The sequence below is a fragment of the Microtus oregoni genome, unplaced genomic scaffold (genome assembly GCF_018167655.1).
Source record: "Microtus oregoni isolate MIOR12 unplaced genomic scaffold, Mior012 000012F_ref0000307, whole genome shotgun sequence".
Classification (NCBI taxonomy): Eukaryota; Metazoa; Chordata; class Mammalia; order Rodentia; family Cricetidae; genus Microtus; species Microtus oregoni.
This window is the reverse complement of record NW_024543071.1, coordinates 30,927,294-30,940,202: the sequence shown is the minus strand read 5'-3', so window position 1 is coordinate 30,940,202 and position 12,909 is coordinate 30,927,294. Positions and strand designations below refer to the sequence as shown.

At 45.3% G+C, this 12,909-nt stretch overlaps 1 protein-coding gene across 1 annotated transcript in view; it reads left to right on the top strand.

Annotated features, from left to right (window-relative positions):
- Window positions 1–849, top strand: part of Rcl1 (RNA terminal phosphate cyclase like 1) — a 45,231-nt gene extending 44,382 nt beyond the window's left edge. Inside the window, exon 9 of the mRNA XM_041661463.1 lies at window positions 147–849. Within this exon, the coding sequence (XP_041517397.1) occupies window positions 147–297 (151 nt within the window). The 3' untranslated portion in view covers window positions 298–849. The remainder of the gene's footprint in view (window positions 1–146) is intronic.
- The last annotated feature ends 12,060 nt before the right edge of the window (window positions 850–12,909 follow it).

The following is a 12,909-nucleotide window of genomic DNA, read 5'->3' as shown; positions in this document are numbered from 1 at the left end:
GGGAAGCTGGCAGCCTTTGAATATTATTTAAGCAGTTTTGATTAGATATTTTTAGTTTCAGTCTTCTTATTCTCAAAAATTAAAATCTTGGCTTGTAAGAGGGCAGAGTTTCTTTTAAAATGAATGTTTTCATTATTTTCTTTTAGGATAGAATTTTTGCGGCACTTGAAGAGCTTTTTCCAGGTTATGTTTAAAATTGAAACAAAGCCGTGTGGTGAAGAACTCAAGGGTGGGGACAAAGTGCTGATGACCTGCGTTGGTATTGGCTTCTCTAACCTCAGCAAGACTCTCAAGTGATACTGTTGCAGCATAAGGCTCCGTTGTGTATGGACGAAGCAGAAACTGCGAAGGACCAAAGGGACAAGTCCAGATGTGTCCATCCTGGACATGACAGCCTCGTAACACTGAGGGCTGAATTACTAATTTACCACTGAAAATACTGATGTGCAGATAAAAGACGTCTCTACCATGTGACCTCCAGCTGCTTCTCCAGTGACAGTGGCATTCCTTAGAGGTCCACGCTGTGAGCCTCCCAACTCACCTGGAGGAGGGGCCCTCAGGAAGCAGTCATGCTGCCAGAACACCCCTGTGTCTTTGGACTGTGGTTTTGTGCAGGATTAATGCTGCAGTGAGTGTGGAAGCCCTCTGTTGATCGTGACAAACCCTGAGGATGCCGGGGGCTGGGGCATTTGTTTATCTCTTGTCTTGTGAACAAGTTGTGTGGGCACTTGCTGAACTTCATCTGGTACACTGTGTTTGCAAGGTTGGGATGGGGGAGGACAGTTATGGGTGTCTTTAGAGGTTTTCTGTATCCCGGGTATGGCATAAATTTTGTTTTTATTCTTCTAATATCACTAGAATGTAAATTATTTCTATAAGAAAATTCAAAAGGATTTTTTATTTGATGTTTATAATGCAAAAACTTTAGATCTGGTTTAAAGCCATCACAAGCAGGGTCTGGGATTTTTCTACTTTAAGCTAATATTCCTGTTTCATGGAAGCCAGCAGAGTCCTAGCTATCAAAGTCCTGGGTCAGAGACAGAACTTTATAGCATAACAGGCAGCATAAATATATTTCAACTGAAGTTTCCTACTGCCAAATTCTGCTGTAGAAGCAGCTTGGGCAGGTGTGTGTGCAGTAAAATTTGCATCACAAGCAAGGAACACGAATGCTGAGGACTCTTCTTTTTCTTAGCAAGTCTGTTTTTTATTCCACTGAAAAGACTTTCAACCCTTAAGACTGCTTACTGCACAGTTTTGAGAAGGGACTTAGGCAGAGACCGATGAGAATGTACAGAGGTCCCAGGACCATGGCAGATCCCCGCCCCCGCCCCCCCCCATCAGTAGATTCTATATGTGACGTGTACACGGTATGGGACCAGTGGCGTTTTCCCTGTTGGGACAGGCTTCGGAAGTCAGGGCAGCCTTGGCCTCGCTCTTCTTTCTCAGGACCCTTTCCTTTTCATTGAAAGGGCAGTGTCCTTTGCTGCTGACTGAAGACGCAGAGCTGAGATCTGACCTTGAGGAACACCACCAGGACATTCTGGGCGAGGCCCTGAGCCCAGAGTTTTCCATGTTATAGTCATGTTCTGTTGGTGCATAACGGTTTACAACAATGCTCACTCACCCTCCCAGAATTGGTAGGTCAGCAGTGTGGCAGGTGCGGCTAGCATCCCTACAGGACATCTCACAAGGTGGTTGTCAGGGTGTCAGCCCCTCGGGCTCTCATTTGAAGGCTCTGGGGATAAGTGCAGATTTCAGGGTGTGGGACTGATGTCCATTTCTCCTCTGGCTGCTGCCAACACCTCGAACCTGTGAGCTCTGCCAGCATTCCCTTTCTCTTGACCCCCTCGTCTTCAAGCCTGCAAGGCTGTGTCAAATCCTTGACATTTAAGCTGCATCTGACTTCCTCTCAGGACACCAGCTGGAGAGAATGTTAGCTTGAAACAGTATGTGGTCCAGCAGCCCCACCTGGGCACCCCTCCTGCCTATGGTTAGGCAGTTATGACACTCTGAATTAGTGTTTGGTCATCTTAGAATTGCGTCTACCGTATATTTTGAGACCACTGTTTTAAATCAGACCTGCTCAAACAGAACAAAGTAGCTGTGTTGCTTTGAACCTGCCGGGTTTTCTCCGATGGGGACCTCCTGTTTTTTCATATTGCTTTGGAAATAGTACTGTTGCTCAGTATCAGGGAGCGGGTAGGAGCCCGAGCAGATTGTCGCAAGCGGCAGGGAGGACATGTCTGTCTGTCTGTAAACACTGGAGTGTCTGGAGAGTTCCAGCCCTCTGCGACAGCTACTTCTGGAATTGGAACATCTGGGAGCAGGGGTGAATATGATACTGAAAAGAATGGTCCCCCCCCCCCTCCCCAGTTTGGACAGGATCTTAGTAAATAGTCCAGACTTGCAGTGCCTCAGCTTCCGGAATACGATGATCACAAGGCTGCATCCCCACAAACACAGGGTTTATTTAAACAACCATTCTTGGTCCTTTTTCAGTTTCTCAAAGCAGCGCCCTTCTATAGGCAGGAGTCATCTGCCGGCTGCTGTCTGGAGCCGTTCGGCTCTTGCTGTCCACTCTGGTCTTGGTCTAGCTCTACTCACCAGGAGTTGTTTTGGAAGTGCTTAGTTCTGTGTTTGAATTCTGTCTGGGCAGATGGGAATTCGGCTGTCTTGGCCTGTCGTGTTTGGTTTCTATTGCTGTGATAAAACACTGTGACCAAAGGCACCTTGGGGAGGAAAGGGCTTTTGTTAGTCAGAAAGTCAGGGCAGGAACTCAAGCAGGAACCTGAAGGCAGACACTGAAGACCATGGGAGTGCTGCTTACTGGCTCTGCTCAGCCTCCTTGCTTACAGGACTCCCAACTACCTTGCCCATGGGTGGCCCCACTCACAGTGAACTGGACCCTCCTATGTGAGTTCTTAGTCTAGAAAGTGCCCCCACAGACTTGCCCGCAATCCAAGAGATTTTCTTACTCAGAGTTTGCTCTTCTTAGATTATCCTGGCCTTGGTTAAGGTGACACAAAGCTATGCAGTGAGTTTATCTTTTGAGATTATAGGCCACTCTTAGGTACAGAAGGTCACTGGAGTCCATTGGAGAAAGGGACTCTGAAGTTTTGGTGATGTAGTAGGAATGACTTACCCGGCTGAGAAGGGAGCAGGGTAGGCTGAATACGTGGATTTACTGGGCTTTAATCAAGGATGTGAGAAGATGTAGAGTTGCCTCTGTGTTGGAGACTTGGGGATTTAGCATGTGGTTGTAGCAGGTCTGAGGAATTGGGGATTCAGCTCTATGGTCTTTGTGCCCAACCTACGTCTCCATTGTTTTCCACTCATCCAGCAGCTAACGACAAGAGGCCAGGACTTAGTCAGAACTACACACTCAGGTGACCCCAGTCTGTTCTTCAGAAGTGACTAACAGTTAGTGACAATGTCAGGAAGCAGGCCAGGCCTTTATGTGCTGTTGTTGGCCACAACTAAGAAGTCCTTTGAGCGGAATGATTTATCAGTATTTGACATCTGACAGATAAGCCACATCATTCCTTTCTCAAACAGAAGCTGTCATTTTGTCGGGGTGCTGGGTGTAGGACTGCCCTAGGTCCTTGTCATATTTGTCTTATGCTTGTCAAGACGGTCTGACCCAACCCGGAGGACAGGTCCTGACTGTACCTGTTGGAAAACATCCTAGGTGATTCTGACATTGGCTTCCCAGAGAGCTTAGGATAGGTTTTATTCCTCTCTCCACAAACTCCAGCCCTTCAAAGAAACCTCGCATTCAAAAACTATTAAGATTGGTTAGATTGTGATTTTTTTTCTCTGCTACAGTTTGGGAGGAAATGGTGTACTTGTTAAACATGAAAGTACCCAGCCCAGTGATAGCACATGGTGCTCTTACCTGTCCCCTTGATGACCTGGTCACCAAGGCTAGGACAGAGGAGCAGGGCGGCTTGCTGGTCTTGAAGTAAGGGCAGTCATGTTTCCCGCTGCTGTGTCTGGGTGTGCCCGGCCATCCTGAAGCTCTGAGTTAGTCTTCACGGAAGGATGTTAGAGGCCGTGGATTTTGCAGTGACTACCTATTTTGTTATGTGAAGGGATCCAACTTTGGTTATGACAAGCAACTTGAGGCTGTTTGGTTCCTGGAACTCCCTCCCCAGACACATGCTTCCCTCTGTCTTGAGCTCTGTGGGTCACTGCTGTTTTACCCGCTGGGGAATGAAGGCATCATGGCTAAGATTTATAACTATGAGAATGTTGGCAGGAAATGGTGGTTGGTGGGGGTAATACTGGTGGCAAATTGCAAAGAACAAAAATATTTAAATACCCAGAAAGCAAAATAAATGCTTTCCAGCTTAATCGTAAAAATCCTTGGAAAGCAGCCTGGAGAGATGGCTTGGTGCGGAAGAGCACTGTCTGTTCTTCCAGAAGACCTGGGCTCAATTCGCAACGCCCACATGACAGCTCACGACTGTCTGTAAATCCATTTCCAGAATTTCTCACACCTTCACACCAATGCACATAAAATAAAGTTAAATATTTCTTTAAAAATTAAAATACAAAAAAAAAAACCTTGGAAACCATGGTCACAGGATTTGTAAGGACACTGATTGTCAAGGAATTAAATGTCTGGCCCCCCAGTCAATTTTCAAAGGGAAAACTATGAAGTTGTAGAGGTTTGGAGTGAGGCTGCATTTTAGTGTGTTGTTTGATGATGCTCAGGAATTTAAACCAAGCCCTTCCCTCTTCTCTTTGAGCCTCCTCAGTTTTAGCAGTTCCTGGGAGAGGCCCTGGGTCCTCTACAGCCTCTTCTCCCTGTTTTCACAGATGCCCTCAACCCCTTACGTCATCATGCTGGTAATTGCCTTACCATGTTTAACTCACAGTATTAAGCGCTGGGTATGTCTTCTAATATTTGGGGTGACTAGTAACCTGACAGTGTTTAAGCCTTTTTTAAAGGTCATTTTGAGGGAAGCCTTTGGCTTCTGAGATTGGGTTGCCTCGACATCCTTCAGACCCTTAGTTTCTTCTGAAACTACAGAGCATCTGCCTCACCCCACACCAGTGTAAAAAGCATTTATGAAGCAATGATCTGAGATTGGGATCATTTTTTGGCTGTTCAGTTCTTGGTGTATATTCCAAGTAGTTTTTCATCTAACAGGTTAATGTCAACATGAGTCATAGGGCTTATCTTTACATCTAGTCCTCGGATGTGCTCAGCTAACAGACCGGATATAAGCTATGGCACCTGCATGCAACTTGAGGTCAAACTGCCCCGTGATAAGGTGACAGAGTTAAAAAGGAGGCCTACAGACATCCCAGTGAAGTTCTGTGTGTTCCGGCCAGTAAGGCAGAATGACAGCCCTGGCTGGCTCAGGACTGCCAGGTAGATCTAAAGCTCCCTCTTCATTTTGCCAGACAGCAGTAAGGAACAACCGTTTCCACCCAGAAGGAAAACTGTGTGTACAGTTCTAAGACGGCATAAGTCAGTATGTTTTTTTTCTGAGCCAGTCTGGTGCCTCATGAAACATGTAATAGAAAAAGTCAGCCAAATCCAAGAGTCAGGTTGGATCTAATAGCCGAGGCCTACATTTGAGCACTTCACAGAGTCTTTTTGAGCCTCAGTTTGCCCATTAAGATATGAACAAACCCTACTGCGGAAGGCAGTGAAGTTCAAGCACTCATTTCATGAGCCTTTGTGGTGATATTTTGTTTATGCTATAAAAAAAAAAGTGTGTGGAACTAAGCCACTAGTTACCCTTAGAGGCCAGGAGTGGTGGCACACACCTTTAATCCCAGTACTTGGGAAGTGCAGACAGGAAGGGATGTGACTGGGTGGAGAGAGGAATATAAGGTGCGGGAGGAGACAGGAGCTTAGTGCATTCAGTCAGGATTCCTGGAGCCCACTTTGGTCTGAGGATTTTGTAGAGGTAAGAACTCTAGTGGTGGCTGCTCTGCTTCTCTGATCTTTCAGCTTTCACCCCCTAATATCTGACTCCGGGTTTTTATTATTAAGACCAATTAGAATTCGTGCTACATCTGGTGTGCAAGTTTTTGGGACACAAATTCACAAAAAAGAGGTACAAGAGACCAGAGTCACTGCTCTGCTGGCTAGGCTTTCCTTCTCTCCCAGTGGACTGTGGGCTTCTGCCAGAGTAGCAATTAGCCTCACCTCTAGGACTACACTAGAGTCATTGGCCAAGCGGTGTTGGAGTTAATATAGTTTCAGTGTAATTATTGTGGGTCTGTACAGCCAGGGAATGAGCAAGTGGCCTCTGGCTACAAGAGAGGAATAGCCTAAGGTTTTCAGACAACCAGCCTTAATATATCCAATCACCTTACAGGAACTGACAAATGGAAAATATCCCAAGGCTGTTTAAGTGCTCACTGGAATCCTGTGGAAATGTTATATATAAGGAGATTCATGGAAGTGATAGTCTTCACCTTTTGTGAAGAAGATGTTAAACTCGTGGTCAACTTGTGATACAATTTTCCCTCAAGACTGGAGAGATAGCTCAGTGGTTAAGAGCATTGCCTGCTCTTCCAAAGATCCTGAGTTCAATTCCCAGCAACCACATGGTGGCTCACAGCCATCTGTAATGAGGTCTGGTGCCTCTTCTGGCCTGCAGGCATACATGTAGGCAGGATATTATACACATAATAATTTAAAAAAAGACTGGGGAGACTTGGTTATAGCAGTCTTAGAGCCTGGTCCTCAACTACAATGGATGGCCATTGAACAACAAAATGGGGGTAGAGGTATGGAAATCTCCCAAGACAACTTCTTGGAGGTGGAGATTATGCAAATGTACAAAGACAGTCTCTATATGATGACCACACCTGGGCTTTATGTTATATAGTAGCTTTGAATGCTTGGGACAGAATTTGAGAAGTGGGAAAGAAAATTGAGTCACTTACTAAAGTTATACAAGGCCCAAAGGAAACCTTCATAGATTTCTTACAAAGACTGACTTTAATAGTAAATAGAATGATACCAAATTCAGAAGTTAGACAAATAACTGAGTCTCTGGCTTTTGAAAATGCTATAGGGGATAATTACTGATCGGTCAGTAGCCAGACAGAAAGTATAGGCAGGGCAGCCCGACTAGGAGAATTCTGGGAAGAGGAAAGACAGTGAGTCAGTTGCCACCCATAGAGGAAGCAAGATGAGAATGCCTTACTGAGAAAAGGTACCAAGCCACATCCCTAAACATAGATGAAAATTATGGGTTAATTTAAGTTGTAAGAACTAGTTAGTAATAAACCTGAGCAATAGGCCAGCCAGTTTATAACTGATATATAAGCCTCTGGGTTTATTTGGGACTGAATGGCTATGGGACTGGGTGGGATAGAAACTTCCATCTACATCAAAGAGTCAGAAACAACCAACAACAGTACTTCCTGCTGACCCTTGTTTTCCCCATCCAGAATCTTCTAGAACTATAGTAAGGAATTGGTTGGATAAATGGATATCAGTTTAGCAACTTAAAACCAGCAAAAATATTATATCCGGAAGGCTAATGCCCAGAGAGATACTGAATAAATTTTGTGACCATTTGAGCCAGTAGTATTCTTGGGCTAGAAAGAGGAACAAGAGTGTGGATGGGGACCATGACCAGTTCATGATATGGGAGCATCCCGTGGAGAGTGTACCAGGAGGAGGTAGGACCTCCTACAGACGTCAGCTCATGCTCTCCATGATGGCTCGGCCTTAAAAAGTGCCCTACCGACTTACCTACCGCCAATCTTACGGAAGCAGTTTCTCAGCTGACCTTCCCTCCTTCAGTTGACTCTAGTTTATGTCAAGTTGATATTAAAAACTAGGCAGCAATTAAGAATTTAAAGTCCCCTTTGCCCCATCTTCAAAGAAACAAAACAAAATCTGCATATCCACCTTGATGTAGGATTCCCCTCTGTATGCTGTGAATATCATAGGCTAATAAAAAAGCGTCTTTGGGTCTATTGCAGTGCAGAATAGGGCAAGGCAGGAATTCCAAGCAGATGGATGGAGGGGGGGGGGGTCGGGCACAGAGTCAACGAGAAACCATGTAGCTGCTGAAGGAGAAAGATGCTTGCTGGAGTCTGTTTAACCCTGCCAGTAGGCCATGACCTTGTGGTGATGCACGGACTAATAGGGATGGGTTGATTTAAGATGTAAGAGTTAACTAGAAATATGCAGAAGCTAATAGGCCAAGCAGTGTTGTAATTAATATAGTTTTTGTGATTATTTAGGGTCAGTGCAGCCGGGAACGAACAAGCTAAGTCTCCGCCATAGCACCTTATTTAGGAAGTGGCTGCAGCCTGGAAAAGATACTCCATGGATGCTGGTGCAGTGATGGTGGCCAAGGGGCTTGCCCTGCCGGTTTGCTTTCTCTCGCTGGTGGCAGTGTTCTAGACTAGAAGACTGGGCTTGATGTGGGGTCTCTAGTATTCCCAAGAGGTATAGTGTTATTTATGTTTTAATAAATTAAGGTTGCCTAATGATCAGAAGGGCAAAACTAAGTCACTTGAGGTCAGGCAGTGTTGGCACACACCATTAATCTCAGGATTTGGGAGACAAGGGCAGATGGATCTCTGTGAGTTCAAGGCTACCCTGAGCTACACAAGACCTTTGCAGGAAAAAGTCCAGTTAGTTATGACTCACACCTTTAATCCCAGTACTAGGGAGTCACATGCCTTTAATTCCAGTGCTAGAGGGAATATAAAATGGGAGGAGAGAGAGAGAGGCTTAGTCTGCTTAGTCTGCAGTCATCCAGCCTTGGTAGAGGTAAGACTTTATTGGCTTGGCTGCTTTGCTTTTCTGGTTTTCAGGTTGAACCCCGATGCTGGGCTTTCCCTGGAATGGGCTTATTATAGACAGACCTGGAACACTTTGCAGCCCCCACCCCGGAAGTGAGTACATTAACATTGTGAAAGTTTGTAGTCATGCAATTGAAATGCTCTGTGTAACTTGCCACCTCGAACTGCTTGAACCTGTCCCCGGTCTGAAAAGAGAACCGTTAACGTCTGTGCTGGCTAGTTTCACCAACTGGACACAAACTAGTCACCTGAGAGGAGGGAGCCTCAATTGAGACAATGCCTCCATGAGATGGGGCTGCAAGCAGTAGGGCATTTCCTTAACTAGTATTTGGAGAGGGAGGGTCCAGCCCCTTGTGGGTGGGGTTATCCCTGTGTAGTGATATTTTGTTTGCATTCTGACAAGTTTGCCTGGAGGTCAGAGAGTGGAGCTAGCCACCAGTTAACCGTAGAGGTCTGGAGGACTGCACAGACCAGAAGTGATAAGGCTGGGTCAAGAGAGGACGTGAGAAAGCAGGGCAGAGAGAGACAGGAGCTCAGCCCTTTGGTCTGAGGAGTTGGAGAAGTAAGAGGTGGCTAGCTGGTCCTTTACTTCTCTGATCTTTCAGCTTTTACCCCAATATCTGACTCCGGGTTTTTATTATTAAGACTAATTAGGGTAGGATTTCATTTCATCCCTGGGCTGGTGGTCCTGGGTTCTATAGGAAAGTAGGCTTGAGCAAGCCAATCAGCAGCACCCTTCCATGACCCACCTCCAGCTTCAAACCCTGTTTGTGTTCCTGTCCTCCCTTCCTCCATTAAGGGGCTACAATGTGGAAGTGTAAACCAAATAAGCACTTTCCTCTGCAACTTGATTTTGGTCATGGTGTTTCATCACAGCATTAGAAACTATAACTAGACAATGCCACATATTGTTTTATTCTGAAGGTGGAAATTTAGGTTTTCCTGGCACAGTAGTATTGTTTTAGAAAAATAATCTTACATTTTCTTTTTTCTTTTCTTTTTTTTTTTTTTTTTTTGAGACAAGGTTTTACTATGCAGCCCAGGCTGGCCTTGAACTCAAAATCTTCATGCTTCAGACTCTCTAGTGCTAGATTTACAGGTATGTGTCACCACAATGAGTTCTTGACTGAAATGTTTTTGAGAAGCTGAGCAACCTAAGGGACTTGAGGTGGAAAAGCCAGGCTTTATCCCCCCCCCCCCCCCCACCACCACCACCTATAACATCGACAATCCATGTATCTGGGTTTCAAACCAATAGCTACTTACCCCATCAGAACCCAAGCTATATCCCCTTGTCTGGGCTTTCAGGAATTAGAAAATTCAGATGTGTGTGTAGGATGGGACTTCTCTTTTTCCAATTGTGTCATTGTTAAAAAGACCCCAGTTTTCTGAGCGTCTCATTGACTATTCATCAGTGTGCTCCTGGAGCCCACTTTGAGTCATTGGCAAGCTGAGGTCAAAAGAAGTTAGGGAGAAATACCTGGGGAAATGGACCCTGGAGAAAGGGAGGGCCTATTATATGTCTATGGTTGACCTAAGTCACATCTGAGTCCTCAAATGCCTGTGTTTTAGAGAAGTCTTGACTTGGGTGTTCCTTGTTAGCATGTCACTGAGACACAAAGCTGGGCGTGCTGGGCAAGTGCTCTACTACTGAACTCCATCTCTAGTCTTGTGTGTGTGTGTGTGTGTGTGTGTAAGTGCATGTGCGTGAGTGTGTATGTGTGTGTGCACACATGTGTGTGCATGCATGTATGTGTGCGCGCGTGCGTATGTGCATGTGTGTGTGTGTGTGTGTGTCTGACAGGGACTTCTTAAGCCCAGGCTGTCTTTGAGCCTACTCTGTAACCCAGAAAGGCTCTGAACATGTCTCATCATCCTAAGTAGCTGTGTTGACAGATCTGTACCACCAAACTTAGAAAAAATATGGCTTTTCAGGGCAAAGAACCTGGTTTCTGGTAATGGGAAACAGGGCTTGGGCCTTGTGAGTGGGTTTCTGGAAAGATGCTTTTGTACATAAAATGAGCTCTTGTCATGAATGCTGTTAGCCTGTTCTCTGGATGGGCTCTCCAGCAAAGAGAGTTCTCTAAAATGGAGAGTTCACATGGGTGCTTCTTGAAGCAGTCACTCCTGTGTGTGTGTACACTCTTGGAGCGCTTTCCTGCCTAAGTGGATGCTATTTTCAGTCCTGAATTTTGTGCTGTTGAGCATGTAGGATTCAATCACCCCCTGTACAGCTCAGGCTAGGATATCTGAATCACTGAGGGCCCCGTCCCTTTCCCTGAAAAGAGAGAAAGAACATATGGCAAATACCCTCAGGTAGAAGGGAAGGCATAACAGGAACCTTCATTACAATATGAAAAATAGCTTTGGCAAAAGAAGGAGGACTCAGGCGAACAGGAGAGGGCCAGCCATTCTAGTCCCCTGTGGACCATCTGACTTGTCTGTTCTGTTTGCCAGGATTCTGTGTGGCAGAGTGCAGGATAGGCCATGTGTATTGTGTGGAATTTTCCATCCAAATGCCAAGAACCACTGCTGTTGTGAATAGTGTGCAAATTCATGTTATGCCTGTAATCCCAGCACCAGGTGACTGAGGCAGGGGGATTGCAAACACAAGGCCAATCTGGGTGTGGTAGTTTGAATGTAATTGACTCCCATATAGGGTAGTAGGGGAGTGGGGAGGGGGGATTGGGGAGGGGTAGAACATGGGGGATTGGGAAGGTTGAGTTGGGTGAAGGACAGAGAGGGAGAGCAAAGAAAGAGATACTTTGAAAGAGGGAGCCCATCATGGGATTAGCGAGAAACCAGGTACTAGGGAAAGTCCCAGAAAATACAAGAATGACCCCAGCTAAGAATCTAAGTCATAGTGGAGAGGATACTTTTGATTATTTTTTTAAATTAGTGTATAGAGTAAGGAGCTTCAGTGTGGTATTTTATATGCACTTTAGCTGTCCTTTCTCACTCCCCACCCCTCTTCTCCTTGCCCCCTTTTTCAGACACTCCTTGCCCTCCATTTCTGTTTTTTTGGTCATATATATTCCATTACTAATCTACTATTGTTTGGTGTGTTCCTGCCAGATTGGTTCCTCCCTACTCTTGGTCCCCTTTTTAGTTTCATGACCCATCCTCCTTCTATACACACACACACACACACACACACACACACACACACACACACACACACACAGAGAGAGAGAGAGAGAGAGAGAACTCAGATCTATATCTAGAGATCTATATCTAGAGAAAAAAAGAAGCAAGTGTCTTTCTAAATCTGAGCTATGTCACTTCATACAGCACTTTTCCGTTCTGCCCATTTTCTTGTAAAGCACTTCTTTTTTTCTGTAAGGCTGAATGAGAAACTGTTGGGTTTAAGTATCATTTTTCCTTCATCCTTCCATTGGTGGTCATCTAGGCCAGTTCCCTTTTCTAGACGCTGTTAATAACATAGTATAAATATGAATGTGCATGGATCTCTGTGGTGGGACTGAGAGTTCTTTGGGTCTTTTCTCAGAAGTGTATAATGGGTCATATGGTAGTTCTTTTCAGTTCTGTTTAGAGGGAAGTTGACTGAGATTGCAGACTGAACGATGTGGCACCAGTCTGGGTGTCAACCTTCAGTAGAAGCCATTTGTGGACTGAACTGGTGTCCCAGTCGTGATCCGGAGCCAGTGGCACCAGCGTACTGATGGGATATGTAGTCCATAACCCTTGAGAGTGAAGGGTGTCGGTAATTATCTAGTGAAATAAGGAGGAAATGGGAGGAGGTGAAAATGGCAAGTAAAGTGTGAGCCGGAGGAAAGGGTATGGGTTGGGGATCAGAAACAGGGGAGAAATCCTTGTACAGAAGGTACTAGACCAGTCATGGAGTGTACTCAGGGGAGATAGAAATGTAAACACAGCAACAGAATAATTACAGTTATTAAAATAAGACTTAAGAATGCAATAGAAATCATAGAGGCTTAGTCATATTCCTTCCTAGCTGAGAGAGCGTTGTTGCTCCTCCCTGCCTTGTCTTTTGTGTCAGTCTCAGCAAGTGAGGGATGGGCTGCTCCTTTCAGTAGTTCAAACAAGTTAAGTCTCTGTGTTTCCGTCCTTCCTAATGACGAGGATTTCCTT